Below are 27581 nucleotides of genomic sequence, written 5' to 3' on the forward strand. Positions count from 1 at the left end.
TAACATCTCTTGTGCTCTGTGATGTCAGATCAAGCGATCTAAAAATCACAGAAACAGGCGCAAAATACACGGCGTCTCTCGTGTTTGCCATCAGCAATTATTCTGCTCCGCAAATTTGCCCGCTCTGAGGCGTGTTCACAAACCCAGCAGCACAAACCCTTTTGAAGTAATCATTTTTAACCCTGAAAATCGTGCGCTTAATGCATGTTAGGCTTACCATAAGTCACTCTGAGTTCTCCTCTTATATTCGCATGTGTCTACAGCAATTTCAGTCAGTTTCTGGCCCCCACTAGCTCTCTTCACCCTCTCTCATTACATCTATTTCCTCTCCTTATATCTGTCATACCCACTCCTCCTTCATTTCATTCTCACTGCTTTTCCATCCCTCCTCCTTTCACCTTTTCTCCGGTTCTCTTCCTCACTTCGTCTCAAAAACACAACTCTCTGCCATCATTATCTTAATCTTTTCTATATTTTCACTCGCACACCCTCCCTCTCTCCACGCAGCCTGTTCCCATTGATGATCACTTCTGCGGTCTGGATATAAACCAACCCCTGGGGGGTTCCCAGCTGGTGTCAGGTCGGACAGTGTTCACTGAGAGCAGGGACAGGCTGACCTCTGTCACTTCCTACATCTACGGTGGACACAGTGTGGTCTTCCTGGGCACCAGGAGTGGACGACTTAAGAAGGTGAGTGCAGCTATACACTAACAGTCACTGGCAAACATGAGAGGATTTTTATCTTGTTTTAAAAAGAATGAAATCTGACATGCATGAATTGTATTGTTTGTGGTGAATTGGTAGATCTCAAGACATGGGAAAGATGAGAAGAGATTATGCATCTTTTGATGATTTACCATGTTGCGTTTCTACACAAAACACATCAATGATTTCTTAAGGCTGCTCTGCCTCCTGTGATAATTAGTTTGGGGTCATGTGGTAACATGAAACACCATATGAATGGCATGCCATGAAATTTTGTGTGTTAACACTACATTTTGTTTTTGCTTATGCATTTTTAAATGTATTTTTACATGATTAATTATTCCCTGTAACACTGAACGTACTTAAAATGTGCAAACATGACACAAAACATGCCCGTGGCATGCTCTTACACTACAATCCCATGGCATCATGTTGCGCTTCAATAAAACTTTTGGGTGAATGAATAAACGAAAGGAAATGGGTAACTCATTCTGCCGCCATCATTCAAAGGGACTGACAAAACGAGACACTTCAAAATTAAATGTGTTGTACAGTATTTCAGGACTTCCCTTTTATAAATATTGGCGATTTACATACTTTTTAGTCACAAATGCTGTGTGCCTATTCAGCTTATCTTTAAACTTTACTTTTTCAAGTTCTAACATGAAAAACTGAAAGCTCCAAGCTCAAGCCAGGACTACATCACTGTGACAGCAGGTTCATTTCTCCACCGTGCAATCAGATATTCTGAGCTTAACTATCTCAATCCCATATTTGGCAGCTTTTTTAAACAAGCTTAGCAGAACTGCATGGCATGATCTGATATCGAACATCATAATTGCTGCTGCTCCAGGATCATCACAGGAGCTGAGCAGTTATGTGTTTGAGATATCATATCTTTGTAACTCAGGGGGAAAAAAAAATGCTGTATGTTGCAGTCAGACTCCGTACAAGTTCTAGCAAGTGAGCTCACATTACCCCTATTTCATACTCCTCACACTGGCTCCCAGTCGATTTTGAGAATGCTTTTTCTGTACTTATATACAGCGCACTAAATCGACTAGGTCCAGATCATTTATCTCAACATCTTATTAAACACACTACCGCTCGCAGTCTTCAGTCGCAGGATCAAAATTTATTAGTTCTGCCTACCAGATTGAAGACTAGCAGGGGCAGAGCCTTTCAGTCTGTGACACCTAGAGTCTACCACTCCAGCTACGTTTAGTTGACTCTGTGGACTCCTTCAAAAAGCATTTGAAAAGGCTTCTGTCTAACCAGGCCTTCTGCTGCTTTTCTTTCATTTATTACTTTTTAAATCCTGCAACATGGTGTCATACTGATAGCAATAGTTTTGTTGTTTTTTTTAACAATTTTTTAAAATGATTGCAATCATTTTGTTGTGCTGTGACTTTATGTCAGTTAAAAGTGCTCTTCAAATAAAGCACTTGCATACTACTTACAATAAAAGACATTTGCCTTTAAGGGTTTCTGCCAGAAAAGCGTCTTAAGATATAGTTAACACTGTGCAAGGATATGCATTCATGCAAACTATGATACTTAAACATAATCGATCAGTTTTAGCATCTAAACTTACCCAAACATCGATTGACAGTAACTTAATAGTGCATGAAGTCTAAAAATAATATCTCCACATTGGACACAAACCCCCACCATCACATTTTTCTCTGCAGGAAAGTGCTAAACTTCGGTATTTTGCCTGACTTGCAAAGCTGTGACATCACAAACATGTGACTGGTCAGTTCAAGTGATGGTCCTGGAGCAACGTTAACATTATATTGTAGAAGCAAAGCAGATGCTGTTATATCAGATACATCTGCTGACACGGCAAATTTTTAATATGTAAAATTACCAAATTTATCAAAATCTCTGCGATATACACCGCTGAAATACATCACGTCTGGCAGCTTTTGTGTCTCACCCACGCGGATGTAATAATGATCCCTAATCCATTAACAGAAATTCATGCAATAATCTGTTCAATTAATGATCTAATTAGCATAACTGGTTTTGTTAAGTATATCATGGTTATTATGGTAGGAGGACATTACGCAGCTGAACAAAGGTACAGCAGCACCACATTTTGTGCTTCAGCCCTCAGACAGTCGCTCTTAGTTGAGAACAAATTGATGTAAATCTCCATCCATGACTACTTGAGCCAAAACTGAAGCGCACGTCTGTTCCTTCAGTTCCTTTGTGTTAAAGTAAAAGGACATTATGCAGCTGTAGTGGCTCTTGTTTAACAGTGCCCTGGTGGATTTTGGGTTGAATAGCTTTTAGCATTACAAATTACCTCGAGGACCACTTCACTGATTTAGAAAATGATTTTGCCCCGCTTAATAAGAATTTTTACATGTTTCTAAACATAATTAAATGTACCTAAGTGTTCTGTGCAAGTTTTAGTTCATGTTGCTCCCTAAAACTTCAAAAACATGTGTGTGTTCTCTGCTTCAAACCCTAAAATATGATTTCCAGTTCTTTTCATTTCCAGGATTCAGCCTCATGGTTATAGCGCACTGTATGAATGTCTTAAAATCTAATGTTAATTTTCTTTTACAGATAAGTTGGTGATATGAAACATTTTTTTTTCTGTAAAAGGCAAAAAAGATCAAATCCAATATTAAATTGACTAGTATTTCCTGTGCAAACCAGATGTATATTATTTTAAATCATTCTGAGCTCAGCTGCTGTCAAAAAACTGCTAAAACACACATAACTGTTTCACATTTACACTGGGTGACATGTTTCTTTATAACAGTGAACACAAGCTCTGTAGTTTATTTTGAGTCATTCAGCAAATACCATTCTGTTCCCTTATATAACACAGCAAATCTGCATCTGAACATAGCCTGCGACAAATTCTCTTTTTACACTTGTTTAAGTAGCACTGGCTTAACTATGGCTCCTAGCTATTTTAAGAACAGCCTTTTAAAGATTTAATTTTTGAGAAACAAGGTCAAAAGCCTTAGACAAACACAGTCCAGGGTCAAATGCTTTAACAGTCTGACTAAGTCACTGTGGATTTTGGTATTTTCTTTGTAATCATCACAATTTATTTTTTTTTCTTGTGCCGTCCACATAATCACAGAATCCCTGAGCAACCTTGGTACCAGCTGCCGTGCCAAAAATAAAATGCAGAACACGAGCTAACTGGCACCCCAGTTCACGCCTCTCACACATATCTGCCGTGTGCGTTAGCACTGGAAAGCCTAACAAGCGCTGGCAGGAAAACGACGTTGTACATGAACACGACTTATATCTCTACAGTGACAGTAAACACAACACATGGGCCAGCCAATAACTCTGCTACATAATTAGAGCTTAAAAAGATATTCATGGCTGAAGAACAGAGAGCCTCTGGTTGTAGAGCTCCTAGCTCTTCTATCAAACAGATACCAACAAAGAAACTCTCTGAAAAGGCCACAAGTGTACTTCGGGTGACTGTTTAAAAGGGGATGATAGTGCACACTAACAGACAGTCTTCATGTTGTTACACATTTCAGCACATTATTAACCGTTTATTGACTCTGTCAGTTGTCTAAACGGTAGCAAAGCTTGTTGTTTTATCTAATGTATGTTGCATTCTTGTACAGCACTTTGGTCAACGCTCCTGTTGTAATTAAATGTGCTATATAAATAATTAAACCAATTAAACCATTAATTGGCAGTCCAAAAACACAAAAATACAATCTGTTTATTTAATTTGAAAGACAACTCAAATCTTCATATCTGAAACTGACTCAAAATAATTGCCCGGATACCAAAAAAAGTCTTTCTATTAATCATTCATTTATAATTTTAAATTTATGGTAGAGTAATGGAGAAGCTTGTTAAATATTTGTTTTTATAAAATATTTTTTAAAACTCTCTGGTGCAGGCCAAGTATACTAAGCCCTTCACAGTCTATTGCATGTGTAACTACTCATCAAGGTAAGCCTAAAAGAAATTCAGCTGAACCTGCCTTGATGAGGCAGGCGGGGAGGCAAGCAAAGAAAAGCAATCAAACACAAATGCTCGCTAAATATGTTGCTGAATTGACTGACAAAAATCACACAAGTATGAACTACTCAATTCTTCAAGATTGATGTGTTTGTCCAGTCCCACAGACCACGGGATGACCCCTTTCTGTGGGATTCATAAAGTTGATTCAGCTCATTGTCTGTCATGTTTTGTACCGTAGCAAGTTATTATAATCAAGTTCCTATAAAGCTCATTCTTCTGATCTAACTGAATTGACTTGTTGGGACTGCAGGCTCTGGTTCCTGCACAGTTGTAGAGCGTGCAGCTGACTGAGGAAATGTGTGAGAGGACTGTTGTGACATTAGCCCGGGGGCCTCAGTCTTATGAGGAGCAATCTGTCTGACACAACGCACACACACATACTGGTCCAGACTGGGGGCACAGATAGCATCACTGCAGCTCTTTCATTTGATGAGCCATCGGGGAAAAAGACAAGATAGGCTGACAGTGGAGGAGAGAGAGAAAGAGAAAACAGTCAGGCAATGTGAGACAAAGAAAGAAGGATGACCACTGGGGAAAAAGGAGAAGCAACAGATATGGAGGAAGAAAGGCAGGGATATTAAGTGGAAAAAAAACAAGGACATATTAAGAATGAAGGGGAAGTAAGACTGGCAAAAAATAACAATAAAACACTGAGAGAAAGGGAGACTTCGTGTTTGTTCAGGAGGTAAGCATTAAGTTTTGGGTGAGCAGTAGTAATCCATCGTTACCGCTGTTAAGTGCAGCCTTTAAAGGCCAGAGTTTGCCATTACGCTGACAGAACATGCAGGCATGATTCAGACTCCCAGGAGCCTCTAAGGAGCACAGGGTCACCTCTCCAATCCTATTCTATCACCCCCAAATGGACAGTCTCAGTGGAAATGGGGCATGACAATAAATATCATGAGTGGATCACTGCAGCAGCAGGGCCATAGCAAAGGTCAAGCCTGCCACAGAAAGGGTGTAACCAGGGTGAAAGGTCACCAGGATAACCATCTTAGTATCCAGGCTCCGTGCAGCATATGGATGCGCTCATCAATGTGTCTCGATTAGACTGCTCCTGTTCCAGCTATAATAGGACGTTTCAATCATCATCTGCTGCAGCTTTGTAGCCATAGGTGGTTGATTTTAGTGAAGTAATATGACCCTGTGGGTGACTCGAGGCTGAACACAAAATGGGGCTTTTACACTTAGCAGGATGTATGCTAATGAGGTGAATCCGGATAGAAGTGATTATCTCATCCTGATCCTTATTAAAATGCATTCTGGTCTCAACGTATGAGGTACAGAAATAGTAGATGCAACTTTCAGTGGCACAAATACTGTCTCACACCAAGGTTCTAACAATTTATGTGCAACAATGACGCACATTTATCTGAATTCAGTGGTTCTGTTTTGCTCATGTGATGCTCTGGAACAAATCTGAACAGCTTCATAAAAACTGTCCCTGAGCTTTCAGAAAGAAAGAATCTCTTTAGTCTACACACAGTGATTTCGTGTCTATTTAAACAAACACTGAAAGAAACACTGAAAACTCATACGTGGGAAATAGAGAGAGTGGAGAAACGATTTAAAGTGCAAGCCTTAGGGTGGAAGGAATGAAATGAATGATTATCACCGATCGAATAACTAGTTTTATTGTGCTTTTCTTGGCAGTATGTTCTGAAATCTTGAAAGTTAACAAGACACTTCTTTGTCAAGTCGTGAGGTGAAGGTGATCAATCCTTAACAGTGTTTCACACCCTCGATATAGTGAGGCTGAATTTTTACGACCAGGTTCCCATACCTAGAGATCTTTCAGACCTCCCAGTATATATTTGTTGAACAAATCGAGGTCATATCAGGTTTTCGCCACACTTTGATTGATGGTGGGATATTTTTTTAAACGCATTCGCATATGTTTAGGTCAAATTTTAATTCGATTTCATTTATATAGCACCAAATCACAAGCACAGCTGTCTCAAAGCCCTTTATATTGTAAAGTAAAGACCCCACAGTAATACAGAGAAACCACAATAATCAAACGCCTCGCCTCTGTCAGTGCGCCCCAGGGTGGCTGTGGCTACAATGTAGCTTGCCATCACCAGTGTGTGAATGGGTGGATGACTGGATATGTAAAGCGCTTTGGGGTCTTAGGGACTAGTAAAGCGCTATATAAATACAGGCCATTTACCATATGATCAAGCACTTGGCGACAGTGGGAAGGAAAAACTCCCTTTAAGAAAGAAGAAACTTCCAGCAGGCCAATTGGGGGTGTGGGGAGTGTTAACAGTAATGTCTCTCTCTCATGAATGCACTTATCTTAAATGTGCCATGTGCATAAAGAAGGTCTCTGACAGGATAATCAACAAAACTAACATGACTTCCTTGTTTAAAGCTTAATGTTAAATCGTATATAGTCAAAAGTGGTGTTTTACCCTGGTAGAATCCTGAACAGTGATATTGTTGCTTACTACAGTTATCAGTTAGGTTGATGGAATCATTACTCGTCTCCGAACTAGCTTTAAGACGATTAAATAATTGTTGGTGGAAAGAGGACACAAAGCTCACTGTAGGAGCCATTTTCGTGTTTGCATGCCTCTAGTTGTCCCTTTTTGTGTTTGTGAGTGATTGCATTTAAGGCAGGAACATTTAATTAGGGTCGCTGGTCGTAAGGACCAAACAGTTTGTGATCGCTGTGCTGTTGTGATTTATGTTTGATAATGTTGGACATTAAGATGAACTGTGGAACGGCAAATGCAATCAATGGTGAACAATAAATGTTTAAGCTGACAAGATAACAACAACGCTGGAATTATTGGACTTTCTCAATACCACAAGTTTTCTTTCATAACAGTGGCACTGTGTCAGCTCCACCATCGAACACCTCAGTGGCTTCAAGCATAGCCTCTACACTCAATGCAAGGGATTAACAACATACATTCTGTTCATAGCTTTTCATAATTCTGCATCAGATTTTACCTGCTGATAGCACCACCATAACGCCAGATGGCTGTAATATGTGGGATGAGGCTGCATCAGTAACCATGGACATTCTGTCCTCTACTTTGTGATATACACACACGAGATCTTTAAAACTTCATTATTACAAAGTCCAGACTGAAAAGCAGCAGATTATGCTTCAGATTGTTTCAATATTATTTTTATCATTTGGAATTCCTACTAGCATCAAGCTCTAGTAGTACACACCACAGTCATAGGTCCTGTGATCCAATCTTTACAGCTTGTGTAGTGCAGACTATGAAAATTAAGCAAAAAGTATATTATGTATGCTGTACATTCATGTAAAAGAGAAAGTTTTGATAAGACTGTATGCAGTGGCAACTGAGTACACCCACACTGCTTCAATCCGATTATTAAGTGATGACGTGACGAATCCTACTTCCGGGCCTAAAGTAGTCTGCGTTTAATATGGCTTTTGTGTTGTTAACATGTTTAATGCTTTGTATTTTCTTCTATTTGATCTCAAAAAGCTCCTAAAAAAAGTCAGTGATCACCGTTGACCTCCCTCGGCTTTTATTACTGCTAATCATTTATTTAAGCTCAGTTTTTAAAACCTTACAATGTAACTACAGCCCAGCCCATGCAGCAGTATATGAATGACTAACCTCGTATTGTGGATGGATTATCTCAGTTGTTCTCCTGGCTGAAGTTTGGTCCTTTTACAGCATCCTGCCATGCGATTACATTTGTTCCTGACCACTGAAAACCCTCACGTTAACTTTTATCGAGTGGAAAAAAAGTTATCTTGTTTATGGTAAAAATGGCCTGTATTTATATAGCGCTTTACTAGTCCCTAAGGACCCCAAAGCGCTTTACATATCCAGTCATCCACCCATTCACACACACATTCACACACTGGTGATGGCAAGCTACATTGTAGCCACAGCCACCCTGGGGCGCACTGACAGAGGCGAGGCTGCCGGACACTGGCGCCAGTGTATATTATGCTAACATAGCTGTGTCGCTAGCGGTCACGTAGTACATCATTATATACCAGCTAGCCAAACTTCAGTAACCCTACAAACGTCACTGCTGTTTAGTTTTCTGTCTTCATTTATGTTGGAAGTGATAAGAAAGCTGTACGTTTTAATTTGTTTCCAAAACCCCGCAGTCAGGACATGCTATATTGTATTTAGATGGAAGCTAGCGAGCTAACTTCCTGCTAACTTCTAACTCCGTTAAATGTCATAAATTCCGTTTTCATGGATGCCTGGATGTTAAACTCAGTTGTTACACCTGGTAGAGCAGAACGCTGATAATTTTATTAAAGATGAAAGACTTTAGACAGTGTTTTAACTCTCAGTAATGCCACAGTGATCATTTGATATATGGACCTGCAGCAGAGTTTAGGCCCAGACACGGCTAGTGACGTCAGACTGAACAATCGGATAGGAAAAAAGAGGGAATGTAGCAGCCAGGTGCTGCTAAACAGTTCAGCTCATTAGCTGATCATCAGCAAATGTGACCACCTCTGTAAAACTGAAAGGTTTTACTAGTTTGCTGCTTTTCTAAAGTGTTTGGGTGTGTCTTAACACAAAATATTCCCAGAAGTGGACGTCCCAGCAAATTCAAGAACATGACAGCAGGTTTAAGCTTCCAAAGTTTATCTTAAAAATGACTGAGAGGGCCAAATTGCAAGATATTGGCCCATAATGAATAACACTGTGTGGGGTAAAAACCAAATACCAGTGTTGCAGTGATGTTAAGGACAGGCCCTGGGCACCTTGGAGTCACTGAGTCAACTATAAATGCCTCTGCATACCAAAGTGTTCTAAAGGTCAAATGTGAGGTCAAGATGAATCAAGATGTCAATGTCCACTCTTCAGCTTAACTGAAATGGCTTTGCAGGGCCTAAAGAGAGCTGTGCATATACAAATGCCAGTCAACCTCAATGAACTGAAGCTGCAGAATGGGACAAAATTCCTCTGCAACAATATAAAAGAGTGATAGAATTATACAGAACACCATTGCTTCTGCTTATTCCTCCTAAAGGTGGACTACACAGAATCCTGTGAAAACTTTCCTTTTTTAATTACATATTTTTCACTTGGTCAAAACATTTAGGATAACACTTCTCTCGACCTTTTTGTACGAAAGACAGTCGGACTGTAAACTTTTGCCTCTTAGCTACCATAGTCTAGCAAGTACCTAAGCAGAAAACACACTGCAGAATGACTTTTCTTACCCTGTGGCAGCCTAAAACACATAACAAGTGATGAGTGGAATTGATTTTCTGAGGAAATGTTGCTGCTGAGCACATTAATGCTCAGAAGGACTGTGCCATGGGACTAGGCCATACAGAGTGAAACTATGTGCTCTTCTGACAAAGTGAGCAAATTAAAAATATTGTGCAACTCAGTAGGAGATGCTTCCAAGTTTCTTGTAAAATTTATCCTATGTAGTGCTTTTCTATGTTCAGGGAGAAATCAGCGAAGTCATCACTGCCACTGAGAAAGTGCAGTAACATTTTATGATTAACTCATTCGTGTGTGCCACAGGACTTTACCTTAGGTAGACAAGGCTGACAAGCATCACAAATTAGATCCCTGCAGCTGCCTCAGCCCTATTCTTGAGCAAGCCAGTGATGCCTTTACTATTCAATCACTGCAAGAAAACTGCCTCAGTGGTGGCAAATATAATTTGAAGGATGCATTTACGAGTGCAGTGTAGAACGAAATAAAAACAGACCGGCACATTACCTCAGCGGCTGCAGCTACTCAGCAGCAGTATTTCCCTAGAAATGGTTGAAAATGTTAAGCTCACGGCAAATAAAGCCTTAGTCAAATACTCTCATGTGCAAATAGTGGATTCATTACAGCTTATAGAGACAGTTGACTGGCTGAAGAAATCCCAGAGTGAATGGATAAATGACTTGAACTTTTCAAAGTCACGGTTGTAAGGGGGCTGAGAAAGGAAGACATGGTGATTGAAATCATAAGAATGGGGAGGAGAGCAGGAAAAATAGATTTGTTTGAGGCTACTCCGAGAAGAATCTTCATCTTGCATTAAGAGCGCGGACCTTAAGGGTAAAAATCTTTAGAGCGGATCGCAATTCAATGTCTCAGTCCAGCTAAAATAGTATTAAGAGAGGCAATTTGGTGATAACAGAGAAAAGTGTACATCTTTCTTCTTTTCCTTACTGGCTTTTATTTAGCAGCTATGTTTCCCTCCAACTCTTTGTCCTCTCTTCCTTTATATCTGTTCTTTCTCTTGTGCGGTCACACAAATGGAAACAGGACTGTGACTGCATTGCGGTCAGGAAAATGAAGACCATACGGGTGCAATGAATTGTTCCACTGTCCCCCTCCCACCGCTTTTGTTGATGGGCCATGGGAACCTGACAAACAATGGGAATGATTGGAGGGATGGGGGCTGCACGGAGGAGGACAGGAAACAGAGAACAGGAAACCATGTCCTCAAGGAGACAGAAAAGAAGTGAACATGCACAGACTGAGCGGAGACTGTGGTCAAGTTGTAGAAATTGTGGAATGAAAACCTGGAAGCTTGCCATGCAGCTGAAGGTTAAAGCGAACTGAAAATTTGGCTGCTGGAACTGGAAGGCTTTTAACAATAAATCTCAAAAACACACATGCATTCACACACACACACACACTTGAATGTCATGACCTCTTTTCCAACCCAGTTGGCAATCGCGTTTTAGGTATGCACTTGCCAACATACAGCGTATCTAGTGGCTGTGATCAATATGCTCCTCTTTGTGACTGTGGTTAGCATAATGGCTGAATGATTAGTCGTGTCCTGTAATACACATCTCCACCTCAGTGACACTCTTTGTGTTCATTAGCTGCTGCAGCTCGTCTCTTTAGCATTCACAGAGCCATGATGGATATGCGGGCTAATCAATGCACGCTCTTCTTGGCTGTCATCTACAATTGGACCATATGCCAGCCACTCAACCTTAAAGGTGGACAGTTGTCTGGCCCTTATGTTACTGCATGCCCTGTGTCACAATACGGAGTCAGCCAGGGAGCATCCACTGTGAGTTCTGTGCCAAAATCTGTCTTGTTTACACTCTGAATACATATACTTCGGATCTAGTCTTGCGTGTATAATCATTCTGCTCCTGTTTTCAGAGTAATGGAAGATTTATGTGTGGTTTCCTTGCAAACGTTAGTCCTGATTATTACTCTTAATGGTTTTACATGAAAAACATGCATGGAGGAGGATGAAATATTGATTTCTGGCATAATGTGGCATAAAGACTAGAAAACTGTTTGTTTAAGAACAGCTATACCAGACTTGCCATGTCTAGGTCAGAGTGCGTCAGACAACTGGTCTTCAGGGACAAACCTTGTCAGAGTGGCAGATTGGGAATGATTTACTGAACAGACTGCTCTTTGCCTCCTGGGTCATCATCCATATGTTTAGGTTAACTGGGCACAGCTTGGTTGGCTATATATGGACAGAATTTCTTTCTCAAGTTTGGCTGGTCAGTGCATAAACATAAGAATCATCTGCTTTACAATGTTTCTCCATTTTCAGGAGAAAACAGGTCGTTTTAGACATTTATGAGTGTACTTCCTCCGCTTTAATATCGTTGCCTGAAATCAATCCCATCTGTAAATACACACAGGAGAGACTTTTGACTGAGTGTATTACTCATACGAGGTCTGGCAGCTTTACAGCGGAGCCAAAACGGCTCAAACCAAGCGACATCTTAGAAGTCTTTTTTTTGTTTTCTTTGGCTCTCACAGGATAAGAGTGGAGCTTAGCATTTAAGATGCAAAGCCGTCCACTAGAAAGCTAGGCTGTTTTCGTTAAGAGCCCATGGGCTCAGGTTACATATCTGTTTGTAGAGGCCAAACTAAGCTGGGTTGTTTATAACCATCACAGGTTCTGCAAGGGAATTTCAGCAGCAGGAAGGATATTGCTGTTATTGGCTTAAATATTATTCATGGGTTAAATATATATCCTTGTCAGCTGTGAGAGGCTGGGATGAGAGAATGAAATGCGAGGCACACTGAGGTCATACTGTATGAACATGTGGTATCAATGGCAAAACAGTACAGTTCTTCTGTTACATGACAAAGACCACACAGGAAGTTCAACAAAAAGAGGTTTCCTAAGGTTTTTTGGAAAATATGCAGTCCTTGGTATTGACTTTAAAGCAATACCCTAACTACTTTACCACAACCCTATTTAGACATGTGATCCATCCATGGTGGATCAAATCTACTATTAAACATGAAAAAAAAAGAGCAAAGCACAACCGAAAAGCATTTGAGGTGCTCTGAAATCTAGCACAATGCTGAAGTGTAACTGCACAGCCGATACCTGTTCACAGGGTCTGTCCCCAGAGACGAAAGCAACAGAAGTAAAAATGAAGTCAGTCTGAAATTAGCTGTTGTTCCCTCTATCCCATTAAAGACTAAAAATACCTATACATACTGTATACAGACTGCCTTGAGCTTTGTAGCCTGTAACTGTTAAAATCGGTCAAATTAGTGAATGATGCTTGACTGGGCAGCAGATTGTGAAGGCAATTTTGTTTTTAAATTATTTAAACTGTTAATTCTTACTGTCCCCAAGGAGAATGGTTACATGAGTTTTAGAAATTACCTAAATTTTATGTGGGCTGTGTTAAAAAATAGTTAATGGTTCAATACAAGTGCTGCCCTATAAGTATTCTTATACTATGTATGTGTGTTCTGCAGTCTAACAGATTGTGTATTGATCAAACAAGTAATCATACACACAATTTAAAACTACCGATTTATTGAAAGCAGGCAACAGACGAGTACAAGTGTGTAATTTATTTTCTTTGCATGCTTGTGTGTGCAAATGTGTGTGTAACATCCAAAAAACAGGCTCATTATAAAACCAATTAAACCCACCTTACTCTCATTATGAAGCTGTAGGGCTTAAGAAGAGATTGAGGACCTGTTGTACTCCCAGAGGGCTTCTGCCTGGTCAGGCCTGCTTTAGATGATAAAACCACTTTTAAATCCGCTGAAATCAAACACCACAAATCGGTCGTGATGGGTCAGTATTTTTTTCCGAGTTCATCCCTGTATCCCTGGCCCCTGGTCAACCTCATTATACACCGCTCGGTATCTGACCTCTAAACGGTTGTGCTGGGCTTTCTTAAACATTGTTTCACCGCAGAAATGTTCACATTCTCTGGTTTCTGTTTGTGCTGCTATTTATGAAAAGAAGAGTGTGGGAAAAATAATGTAAACTGGCTCCATTACTGTGTGGGATTTTGATACGGGAGAAGAGGAATAGGATAAGGAGGAGGAGGAGGAGGAATAGTAGCTCGAGCAGACAAGGAAAGAGAGCACAAACAGAGAGTGAGCGAGCGAGAGCGAGAGAAAGAAGCTTATTTCTGAACTAAATCTGTCTTTGAAATAACTATTTAAAGGATAATTTGTGCATGGTGTTGAGTTATTAACAATCTGACAGGTGAGAGACAGTGTCTGTCCTCTTATGATCTGGATTTAAGAGGCCATCCTGTGTTGCTATTGTAATTGCAACTTTGGTGTTAACATAGAAGACAATGACATATCTTTGCTTCTCCCCTTCCACCAGCCGCATACACCAACAAACAGACACACCCGTTAGCACATATTTATGCCCCCACCCCTCCACCCCTCTTTTCATTCTTGGATGGCAGAGCTGACGGTTGGAGAGGCACAGCTGCCTGGAAGGTGGAGGCATGATTGATTGATGAAGTTTTGGTGCCCAGGGGATCCAATCATGTAATCAGTTTGTATTGATTGACTGTCCCCATTGAGAGACTGCTGAGGCTCTGCCGCCATGTGTGCAAGCTAAGCTTGGCACACATTCAAAATCTTCTGCAGTCAGATTTGATTTGGGTGGCGAGGTCGCCTAAGTCCACGTGTTGGGATTCATGCTGGGAAGTCTGTCATAATCACACTGCAGACGTTCCAAACCGCTCCCACAATTCTCTGCTCCAATTCTTCATTATCTTGTATTTATTTTAATTATTATGATTGAGAAATTAATTCAGCTTTACTGTAATTGCATCACATGTTTAATGATCCAGTCTCCTTGGAATTTAAATGGGGCTTCCACCTGGGTTTGCATAGCTAATGAGATTTTTCCCCCTTGCCACTATGTTTTTTTCCCAGACTCTTGTTTCACATTCCTGACTTCTATTTCACTTGTCAAGTTAGCATCACTTTAGTGATGCAATGCACATCATTCCTTCACCAGCATTACAAAAAAGGGCATTGTGAGTGCAAATAAAGGTATTTTTGTGAAATATAAAATTGAAGGACAGCACTAAGGAGAAAGACAAACAATTTCTGTCTTTGTGATAAAATGATGAAAAATGAACACTTTCAATATATCACTAACATCTAGTTATACTGAGAATAACAATGGCTTTTTAAGCTAAAAGCTCTTCTTAAGATTGACAACTTCCATATCAGTGAGCCACTTTTCACAAAGACAGACCTGCTTATTTATTTGCTTTACCGAAGCAGCACACCTTGTTTGTTGGTAGAGGTGGGAGAGGAGAATCGAAACCGCTTCACCGGTGGGCATTCGTTTTCTATGCTTGCATTTAATGAGCCCCAAAAGATTTCTCTCTGAAAGTCACTCCAAAGTCAAATTAAGCCTGAACTTGCTAAACACGTTTCAAAACTCAGATGCGTCACTGCTTTAACCTCAGGGGTGAATGTGGGTCAGAGGCGCAATAACCAGTTGGACTACTGAATGAGAAGCAGCTAATCTGTCTTTCCCTTTTCTTCCCCTCAGTCGCACCACAGGCTATAAATGTACCGTGTCTTGGTGGCACTGGGTGAACACGCTAGCAAAACTATTGCAAAGCGCCACAAGTCAGGAATGTAAATGAAGGACAATGAAATAAAATGTAAAGCAACCACAGACTCTCCATTTCAAATACCCACACCTAATTTATTGTGTAAGCTTTCAAACACACATTGGGAAATCAGAGGTAACTGTTGAGGGAAAAACAAACTGTGACTAAGCTGTGAGACAGACATTTTTGAATTTGCTTACTTGCTGTCTGAGAGCTAGATAAGAAGATCAACATCAATTTCATCTTGGTGAAATCCACAGCTGTGATGTTTGGTGCCAAATGTTAGCTTATTATAAAGCCTGCAAGAACTGGCATTAGTAGCCAAGCAACTCGAAAGGTGCTTTCAACTAAAGCCTACTTAAACATGTTTTTGGAACATGGGATAGAATATAGCATATAGAACTATAAAATCAACCGTTACTAGAGATGGACCGATCCGATATTACGTATCGGTATCGGTCTGATACTGACGTAAATTACTGGATCGGATATCGGAGAGAAATAAAAAATGTAATCCGATCCATTAAATATCAAAAAAGCACCTCACAAAACTGGCCTAACTCGGCTCATAACTAGCACGTTGCAGCAGTATGCGTCACGTGATAGAGCGGCTGTGCGTATTTGTAGCATCTGGCATTTCATCTCCGAGGAAGTTATCCCAGAGAGAAGTAAAGCAAATGTGTAAGTTCATCTCTGAATGTTTGTAAAGCATTCCAGTGTTAAGCTTAACAACCGATATATGGAGCAATTGCCTCTTCTCTCCCCCTCCCTCTCCTGCTGCTACTTCAATCATGAAACTGATCAATGATCAGCTGATCGGCTTTTCTGTCCATCTCTCTTGTTTGTTCATCGCCCACTTTGCACCAGAAAGAGGAAACCAGCGGCTGAACAACAGCAGCACGTTTAACCTTGATAAGCTGTTGTTAGAATTTATTTAATATTACTTTCTACAGCAGGATCTTTTTCTAAGCAGCTGACGGCTGGTAACTGCAGGGGCGGATCTAGCAAAGTTTAGCCAGGGGGGCCGATAGGGCATGGACAGGGAAAAGGGGGCACAAAGACATACATTTCTTACTTATTCTCATTTAAAATGTCTAACTTTTAATAAATAATTATCCGAATCTTACACCCAAAGTTTTAATCTGATGTAAAATGTATAGAAGTCCATTAGTGTATATAGTATCTATTAAGTCTAATATACCTTAGTAAGCTATACTACTTTTTCCTTTGGGAAGGTACCATCTGTGCAGTCTGCAATTCTGTTGAAGAAAGATGTTGAATCTATTTAATTATTCTTGAAAAATAATTTATTTCTGGGCATTTTTTTCACACACTGCATCAAATTGAAGTTGATTACGTCATTTAAGCATCATGAGGTGGAGGGTGGTTCCTTATTTTATTTATTTTTTTTGCTGGGAGTTTTAGAACCCTATTAGTTAGGTTGCTTACTCTTTAAAATACCAGAATAGGGAAGATGGAGTAGGTTTAAGTTTATTAGATTGATCAGTATTGCTGAACTATGAAATGTTTTGGGTGTATCTTTTGCATACAGGTATAACAGACTAGCTTTAGTAGGGTTTTTTTTGTTTTAGGTTTTTTTTAACTTGAGTATGAACTTATACAAAAAGCAGCAAAATATATTTAAAAAAACAGTTTTATTGATTAAAAAACACACTATATCGGATTCATATCGGTATCGGCCGATATCCAAATTTATGATATCGGTATCGGACATAAAAAAGTGATATCGTGCCATCTCTATTATGTACTGAAGTTAATTCCTGATCTACAGCTTAGCAGGTTGACTAATCTCTCAGATCTCTCAGGTTAAGTTTGTTTGGTATTTAATGGTGTTTGAACACCATTAAACCCTGAAAAAAAATCCTTCAGCTTGCTTTCTAAGTAGACACAGCTCTTTAATGTAACAACTGATGAACTGATGAATTGCTCCTCTTTGAAGACATCGCTGTACTGAATTAACAGAGATTAAATTGTTTTTGATCTCCTCATTTACAGTACCTACTACTTAAACATTTCCTTTGCATTTAATTTCAAGTTGTTCTTTTTCATTTACAAGTTAACAAGCTGTTTTGTCTGTCCTCTCACATAAGTGCCTTTTTAGATAATGAGCTGATGTTCTAATGGACCGCTGGAAGGGAGGAGCATTTATTTACAACCGATTAGCCATTAACGAAGAATAAAGCGTTACTGGCTTGTATAGTTTGTATGGACCTTCATTACAGTTGTATACTCTGGAGAAATGCATTGATGGTTATTGCTTCACATTTTATTGAAGTCGTTACACTGCTGTGCACCAAATGGAGCCAAGAATGGTTTCCTTTAGTGTTACAAGTTAAAGTGGAAAAACATACCAAACTTTACACATAACAGTGGGTGATCATAAAACTGAAAGCAAAAGCCATCCGTGCATATTTCTTATAAAGCTGATATTTAGTTTTCTTTTAACAAAACATAGAAAGCATACAAAATCTTACATAGTAGAGAAGAGTCCTAATTCTACAAATGTACAGTAACCATTCAGTCACTGTCTCTTCATCTCTGTGTTTGTCTATGCCTCTGCAGGTCAGGGTGGACAGCCCTCTGGAAGGAGGAGTGCTGTATGAGACAGTGACTGTGATGAAGGATAGCAGTCCCATCCTCAGGGACATGGCCTTCTCCCTGGACAGGAACTCTCTCTATGTCATGTCTGGCAAGCAGGTGAGGAAACGCCCTCATGTTGGTGCTGCTGTCAAGAGAACCATTGGAAAAGCAGGATGATGCGGCAACAGATGAGGCTGTCCTTCAGCTGGAAGCCCACTGGTTCAAGCCCCTATGATAGCGAGTGTTCGGCATGCTGACATGTCCTTCAGTTAAACACAAGATGTGTAGCATGAAATTTAGAGTTTTAGTTGACAAGAAACATACAGTATGGAAATATTTTTGGAAATCGGTTAGTGGAAGCGGTTTTGAACAAACATATTAATAATGATGATTAGATTTGGATTGAGGGCCAAAACAAATAAATAATCCTTGTTTTTTTAGGCTGTTGCAAAAAGAAATGTTCTGCACATTCTGTTAAGATTAGTATTTCTGCATGGAGCTTTGGAATCAGAAGTAAAACTGTTTCAAATCAAAAACATTAAGCTATGCTAAATTATAAATTAATACTGTTTATTTGGAATTGAAGCAGAGGATTATGACTTATCCTTAAAACAATAATTCCCTTACATTCATGAACTGTACGTCTACAGAAGGGATTGTTAAATATGCAGACTGTGTGTAAGAGGATGGACCACTGCTCCAATTACTTATCCATGCGAATCGACTTACAGCGCATGCATCTTTTGTACGTAACACACACACGCACACACATGCCTTACAAAACCAGTGGCGGCTTTTTTTTTTCTGTGTGGCTGTATTCCACCTCATCTGCTCCTCACTTGGCCCAGCATCACAGAGGCGAGCAGTTGTTGTCGTTGTTGTTGGACGATATTCTCTGCACTCATTGGAGATAAGAGTGAACAGTGGTAATCACTTTCAACTCCCATCAAGTGATTATTTTGGCGCGCTGGCATGCCACTGTGAAATGGGATTAGGTTTCAGTGCAGCCAAAAAAAGAAAAAAAAAAGTCTCTACCACTGCTCTCGGTTGTCTTCTGACTGCTGGAATTTATTGAGCCAGAGTCACAGGACAGAAAGCCAAAGGGCAGTGGGACAATTGCAGTTGTTTCAGTTACATCAGAGTGGCTCTGACTCTTTCCTGAGAGCCTGAAAAACAGTCTGGAAATCTATAAAAGCGTCAAGTTTAAGACAACACATAATGTCATTGGAGGAAGAATAGAGACAGTCTTGTGTTGGGTGCCGTCTTCTAAAACAAATCAAGGCAGCTCTTCCTTCTGTGTGATAGACTGGAAGAGACAGGGCATAACTTATTGATGAGCTCTGGTCGTTCAAGGAGAGACACATGCTTCCTTCAAGGAGATAGCCAGCTATTCTCCTCACTCCGCCTTCAGTGACGCACAGTAACAGAGCAATAACCAAACCCTGCTTCGCCTGGCATTTTCTCTCAATATTAGAACAGCTTTGGCTTTGTAGCCTCCAGGAGCTTGAAACAGAGTAAAGCCTTCCGCTTTCTGTCTCCTCCTCCATCTTTGCTCAGCTTTCCCTTTAGACTTCCCCGTATCATGGGTAAGGAATCCCCCAGGGAGAGGGCTTCACTCGCAGATTTCCCACATTTCCAGTAGATCCCAGAGATGAGAGATTTTCAGATTCCTGGGAGCCAAACAATACAGAAATGATGTGGAATGAGGAGCGAAGCACAGACAGATTTGGCTGAGATCAGCCGACCCTTGTGGAATAACAATGAGCCCCTCTGTCTCCTGCCGGGTGAAACATGCAGGGTTAGCATGATGATGAAGAGTGAGGATCGTGTGTATGTGTGTGGATGTGTGTGTTTTTGTGTCCTCACCAAAACACCCCTTGGAAGCCATTATTGATATGGAAAAAAAATCTTCACAGCAGTTAATCTTTTTTCTCACTGTATGCCTTTAGTTTGATCATTTCTAAGAATAGAAATGCTCAGAATCCAAACACACTAAAACCTCACTGAATGTCACTCTTCAGTCTGTGAAGTCATGGCTAAGGCTTTAAACCTAAAAGAAGAAGGGGGGGGGGGGGGGGGGGGGGGAAGTGCTGCAGGGTTTTTCCAGAGCAATCTTTCAAAGTGCCACTCTGTGAAATGTAAAATCATTGCTTGAAATCCAACCCAACCATTTCTTTGTTTACCTGTGCCTATTTATTAACCCTTACCTGTATGTGAGAGTACAGTGTACCAGCGTTTCCCAGCCTATTTTGTGGGACCTTCCCCCTAAACTCAGATGGGCTGAAACCCGCCTTTACCAACACACCTATCATGATCCAAACGTGTTCATTTGAATTGTTTCTAAACTGCATGGATTTACATCAGCAGCCACATGGTGCATCTTTCTCTGTTTGTAGACAGATGTTGTAATTGCAATTTAAAAATGAAATATGGATCTAAGATTGTTTATATTTATGTCATCCTTATTTTCTTTCCTTTTGGTTTAGTTTGCATTCATACTACTGTAACACTTCCGGAGTTTGCAGCCGTTTATCAGCACTTATCCACTAATGAACTCAGGTGTTGCTGTACTGTTAACACGGGCTGGTAGGAGCCGTGTCTTGCGAAGTGAATGTGCTGTGCTGGTGATTTAGTACTTCTTCTGACAAAATCAGCCTCTCACTAATCTGTAACCTCATTTGTTTATTGCATTATTATGAAATCGTATTATTCTTAATTAAGCAGAGTTACTCTGTCATCTAAATATACAGCCCGACAACTACAGAGTACCTTTTGAGTTACAAAATTATTCTGTTGTGAAATCACTGCAGCCAGGGTGCTGAAAAGGCCAAGAGAGTTTCAAACAGAAACCTCTCTCTTAAGGTGTTTGCTTAAACTAACGTAACATGTTTTAAGTGTTTACAGCCGATAAAGTGAAGAAATTAAATTTAACAGAAATCTGCATTACAATGTTAATACAGACTTTATTTTTTTCATATCCTGAAATGGTAAATGGACTGATTCTTATTATTCACTTCTAAACTCAAGTGCAACTAATAAACATTCACACACATTCACACTCCGATGAACGCATCGGAGGGTAATTTGAGGTTAGTATCTTGCCCAAGGATATTTGGCATGCAGACTGGGGGAGCCAGGAATCGAACCACCAACCTTCCAATCAGTAGCTGATCTGCTCTACGACCTGAGCCACAGCCACCCCGTCTTTTGAAATTTTTGCACAACATATATTAATATTTTTATATTTATGATTTAATGTAGCACAATTTTTGAAACAGCTATAGTCATACTGTAAAACACTGGAAAGGTGTTGGATATTCGTTGAAATGCAATGCAATCATGTAGTCATGTGATGGCTGTGGATTTTTCCAAATCACACTGAGGATATAGGATGACAGTATCACAGAGGTCTAAAAGCCTGAATGTTCATCTGACAGCATTCGTAAAGTTCCAATAAATCCGGATGAAAGTGTTACAGAGATAGTGAATTGGTCAGATAATAAGGTCGAGCATTAGTGTAAGGCCATCCCAGATCTTGCGAGATGATAAAGATTTTCCCAAAGCTAGAAAAGTGGATGTGATCATCAGCCGATTCTACCACGATACAACGCTCAAAAGCAGTCAGAATGAGATTTTGCCTCTGGGGAAAAGGGGCATATTTATTGGTTTTCTGTGATTGCTTGAAATGAGGAAATACCACGAAAAAACACAAGGCAAACAAAAGCTTGATGAGAAATACTAAAACTCCGTCTAGTTATGAATGATTCATGAGGATCTACAGCACGCTGAACATCCACTGAGAAATTGTGCTTAATTTAAGCAAACACAATTGTAGACATACATTATAAAGGACACACATATACATTATGTTCTCATATGAACATTGCACAAATTTTCCTTTCTTAGCCATATTCCAAGATGAACAGGTATCTACTTGAGATGTATTCAGTATTCTGTAACAAAGAAAATTCAAATCCCATACAAATTTACTGGTGTGGAAATACATATTCTATGTTGTTGCGGTCGGTGATCTCCACCAGTGCTCTCTTCTCGTAATTTTCCAGCTTATTTTTTATAACTAAAAATATCTGAATTTCACCCTCATGTTTCAGCTCCCTGTTTAGCCAACTCGGAACCAGTGACTATGTCTTGATTTCCCCTTGGACTGCCTCATTCTGTTTATCTGTGGGTGTTCAGGTCACTACAAAAAATATGAATATTTAAATAAACAACAGCATTAGCTTGTGCTTTCACTCGCAGCAATACCATGGCTGGTCTTGTGTCTGTGCGTTTTTATGGTAAAATATACTCCTTGAAACTACTGTAGCAAGAACTACACAAAGATCATTTTCCAGTACTTCTGTAGATGTTACTACATGTGTCAGTCTGGGATAACTTTAGATCGATTTTGTCAATGCAATAGAGCCACAACCATTCAAAATCATCTCATCTCATCTGCAAATGGTTACTGGACTTCCTGACCAACCGCCCCCAACATGTCCGGCTGGATAACCACTGTTCATCTACAATCACAATGAACACCGGTGTACCACAAGGCTGTGTGATGAGCCCTTTCCTCTACTCCCTCTTCACCCACGACTGCAGACCTGCTGATGGTTCCAACACCATCATTAAGTTTGCAGATGACACCACGGTGATTGGCCTCATCAGTGACAACGATGAGGCCGCCTACAGGGAGGAGGTGGATCGTCTGGCTGAGTGGTGCGACACAAACAACCTGCTGCTTAACACCGAGAAGACCAAGGAGCTCATCGTGGACTACAGGAGGAATGCTGACCCACATCCACCCATCCACATTAAGGGGACGGCTGTGGAGCGTGTGAGCAGCTTCAAGTTCCTGGGAGTCCACATCTCCGAGGATCTCACCTGGACGACCAACTGCTCCAAGCTGGTCAAGAAGGCTCACCAGTGCCTCTTCTTCTTGAGGACTCTGAGGAAGAACCACCTGTCCTCAGACATCCTGGTGAACTTCTATCGCTGCACCATCGAGAGCATCCTGACCAACTGTATAACAGTCTGGTACAGGAACTGCTCTGCCTCGGACCGGAAGGCGTTGCAGAGGGTCGTGAAAACTGCCCAGCGCATCGCCGGAGCACCACTTCCTGCCATAAAAGACATCTACAGGAAGCGGTGTCTGAAAAGGGCTGGGAAAATCATCAAAGACCCCAGTCACCCATCACATGGACTCTTCACCCTCCTGCCCTCTGGGAGGCGCTACAGGAGCCTCCGGACTAAGACCACCAGGTACCGGAACAGCTTCTTCCCCACAGCTGTCAGACTCCTGAACTCTGCCTCCTGACATCTGACCCACGTTAAACTCATGGACTGAACATACACACACCCACAATGGACAACTGTACCCTCAAACACACAATAATAACATGGACTGAACCACCACTCACAACCACTAGCACTTTATATAGCCTCTGTAGAAACTATCTACACCCTCACTTATCTTAATTGCACTACTGTATAGCTCTGTGTAAATAATCATTCTGTACATTCGATAATCTTTAATCCTACAACTGTTTACAACTTGCATAGTTCCCATTTCTGTATAGCTGTATATCTCAGATTCTGTAAAGTTATTTATTTCATATTCTGTATAGTTTTCCTATTTATATCTGTTCATACCTGTACATAGCTTGTAATCACTACAGCCTGTACATACTTATAGTTCAAGACTATTCACACACCTACTTTCCTACCGTTTACCATATAACATACCATAATCGACCCATTTCTGTATTCTTACTCACCTATCTAATTATGCTAATTTATTTGATATTGTAATATATCTTATACACTAAAGCACTTCTGGATGGAGCACACTGCCTTTCGTTGCCCTGTACCTGTGCATGTGCAATGACAATAAAGTTGAATTCTATTCTATTCTATTCTAAAATATTAGGGGTGTGCAGCTGAGCTCAAAATGAAAGAAGAGTGTGAAGATGGGTTTGTTCTAACCAATGGTTACAGAGAAATGGCTTCATCATGGAGCTGTGTTGTTTCTGTGTTGGTGCTTTAGATGATAAATTAAACATGGGTATACCTGCCAATCTGAGAAGTGTCTCCAAACCTGGATTCTTTTTAATGACCAGCAAAGGATGACTACTACAGGGAGTGCAGAATTATTAGGCAAGTTGTATTTTTGAGGAATAATGTTATTATTGAACAACAACCATGTTCTCAACGAACCCAAAAAACTCATTAATATCAAAGCTGAATGTTTTTGGAAGTAGTTTTTAGTTTGTTTTAGCTATTTTAGGGGGATATCTGTGTGTGCAGGTGACTATTACTGTGCATAATTATTAGGCAACTTAACAAAAAACAAATATACCCATTTCAATTATTTATTTTTACCAGTGAAATCAATATAACATCTCCACATTCACAAATATACATTTCTGACTTTCAAAAACAAAACAAAAACAAATCAGCGACCAATATAGCCACCTTTCTTTGCAAGGACACTCAAAAGCCTGCCATCCATGGATTCTGTCAGTGTTTTGATCTGTTCACCATCAACATTGCGTGCAGCAGCAACCACAGCCTCCCAGACACTGTTCAGAGAGGTGTACTGTTTTCCCTCCTTGTAAATCTCACATTTGATGATGGACCACAGGTTCTCAATGGGGTTCAGATCAGGTGAACAAGGAGGCCATGTCATTAGTTTTTCTTCTTTTATACCCTTTCTTGCCAGCCACGCTGTGGAGTACTTGGACGCGTGTGATGGAGCATTGTCCTGCATGAAAATCATGTTTTTCTTGAAGGATGCAGACTTCTTCCTGTACCACTGCTTGAGGAAGGTGTCTTCCAGAAACTGGCAGTAGGACTGGGAGTTGAGCTTGACTCCATCCTCAACCCGAAAAGGCCCCACAAGCTCATCTTTGATGATACCAGCCCAAACCAGTACTCCACCTCCACCTTGCTGGCGTCTGAGTCGGACTGGAGCTCTCTGCCCTTTACCAATCCAGCCACAGGCCCATCCATCTGGCCCGTCAAGACTCACTCTCATTTCATCAGTCCATAAAACCTTAGAAAAATCAGTCTTGAGATATTTCTTGGCCCAGTCTTGATGTTTCAGCTTATGTGTCTTGTTCAGTGGTGGTCGTCTTTCAGCCTTTCTTACCTTGGCCATGTCTCTGAGTATTGCACCTTGTGCTTTTGGGCACTCCAGTGATGTTGCAGCTCTGAAATATGGCCAAACTGGTGGCAAGTGGCATCTTGGCAGCTGCACGCTTGACTTTTCTCAGTTCATGGGCAGTTATTTGGCGCCTTGGTTTTTCCACACGCTTCTTGCGACCCTGTTGACTATTTTGAATGAAACGCTTGATTGTTCGATGATCACGCTTCAGAAGCTTTGCAGTTTTGAGACTGCTGCATCCCTCTGCAAGATATCTCACTATTTTTGACTTTTCTGAGCCTGTCAAGTCCTTCTTTTCACCCATTTTGCCAAAGGAAAGGATGTTGCCTAATAATTATGCACACCTGATATAGGGTGTTGATGTCATTAGACCACACCCCTTCTCATTACAGAGATGCACATCACCTAATATGCTTAATTGGTAGTAGGCTTTCGAGCCTATACAGCTTGGAGTAAGACAACATGCATGAAGAGGATGATGTGGACAAAATACTCATTTGCCTAATAATTCTGCACTCCCTGTACATAAAGATCTCAGATTCCATAAAAGTCTTTGGGATAATGACTCCTGGTGACTCATTGTGTACTCTTAAGAAACGTTAGTCCCATTTAGAGTCAAATAGAGTGTAAGCAGAGTATGCTTTAGGTTGTGGGTACTTTGTGATTAATAAGCTGCTTCTATAAGAGTCTGCAGCATTCTGTTTTGCTCAGTCAGATGCACATACCGCTCGCTGTTATGGTACAGCGTGTGATTAGCTCTATGCAGAGTTTTGCAGATGCAAATCTACATGTTTTAGTGCCGTCTACACATTACAAAGCTTAGTGGCATTGCTGCTGTTGTTTGTTGGCACTGAAGATAAAATTGCCAGACATACAAATCATTATAAGTAAATTGACAACCAAGCGTGGAAACGAATTAAAGATGTAACTGCAGCCATTGTTTTTGCAAGTCATCTGTGCTTCTTTGAATTCTGTTGTTTGTTTTACACAACTGCCTATTTATAGCGAAATATGGTTGTTGCCTTTCCTGTTCATGGCAACTTTTCACCCAAACAGATTTTTACTAATGCAGTTTCAACATATTGTACCAGATTTATCTAGATACATTTGAAAACTATGAAATGTTGAGCAAGGTGTTCCAATTAGTATCTTTGATTTTCTATTTTATGTCAAGTTGTTATGAGTGGCTTAAGTGTGCAACAAAACGCAGGAGTCCGTGTGATTTCACTTGTATGTATGTATTTAACATGTAAATTAGTAAGTCAATTGTGTAGCGTTTTTCCTTTTATGCTTGCCGTCAAATTGTCAAACCCTAACCCTGGTGTCAGCCAGCTGGCTGGGCCTTTCACAACTCCACCCATGGGACACATGACCTAAAAAGACAAAGTGACAGGAGGGTCACCACAAAGTGATCTTGAATGACATAATATTTTGTTGTCTTGTTATGACCATCAAAGTGGACTTTATGCAACTGATATTTCTGAGGCTTGCTATACTTATCATTTTATTAGGCGCAACACAACATGAAGGGTGGTGTACTGGAGACCTTCTGAATGGATGCATATCATGTAACTGTAATAGTGTAATTGATCCAGTGACCGTTGTTGTGTTGTAACTTACCTTTGCGCCTGCATCTCAAATATTCCTGTTTATACACGCACACACAGTTTATTATGTGTGTTTGTGTTTACACACACACACACACACACACACACACACACACACACACACACACACACACACACACACACACACTCAGGACATATTGTTTGAGCTTATTTGGATTCAACTCAGTAAGACCGTGCTCAGATCAGTTCCACTAAATGAATCAACCCTGATTCTGCGGTGCAGGCTTCACATCTGATTCTCAGAACAGACAGTAGAAAGCAGAAGATCCATAGCTCTCCCCCTGTAAAGGTCACACCGCAGACCAACTTTGTTAACTTAGATGAGCCTCAGTCTACAACAATTCATGGATTATTTCTACTGCGTCAGATATGTACTTAGAGCCCTCAGCTCCACCCGTGCTGCAAAATAATTTTGTTAATGGAATGCACCGAAGGGATTCAGAACTGCTGGAAAAAAGGGAGAAAGTTATTTCGAAGGGAGCAGCAGATAATCCATTTTGCCAACACAGACCTGAGAGAGCACCCACTTATGCTATCAAGAGCACCGGAGACACTCTAATCCATAATCCACTCTTCATTTGTGATTGCTTACATCAGGAAATTGCTTGCATCATATGTCCAGACCCAGAATAATAACAAAGTATAAAATAGC

General features: G+C 40.5%; 1 protein-coding gene across 1 annotated transcript in view; it reads left to right on the plus strand.

Moving 5' to 3' along the window:
• The window catches only part of LOC120717805 (plexin-A2-like), an 84192-nt gene that overhangs the window by 17093 nt on the left and 39518 nt on the right, over positions 1 to 27581 (plus strand). The window contains exons 3-4 of the mRNA XM_040006058.1: positions 508 to 690; positions 18116 to 18250. Of these exons, the coding sequence (XP_039861992.1) occupies positions 508 to 690; positions 18116 to 18250 (318 nt within the window). The remainder of the gene's footprint in view (positions 1 to 507; positions 691 to 18115; positions 18251 to 27581) is intronic.

Source organism: Simochromis diagramma, unplaced genomic scaffold (genome assembly GCF_900408965.1).
Source record: "Simochromis diagramma unplaced genomic scaffold, fSimDia1.1 OVJJ01000320.1, whole genome shotgun sequence".
NCBI lineage: Eukaryota > Metazoa > Chordata > Actinopteri > Cichliformes > Cichlidae > Simochromis > Simochromis diagramma.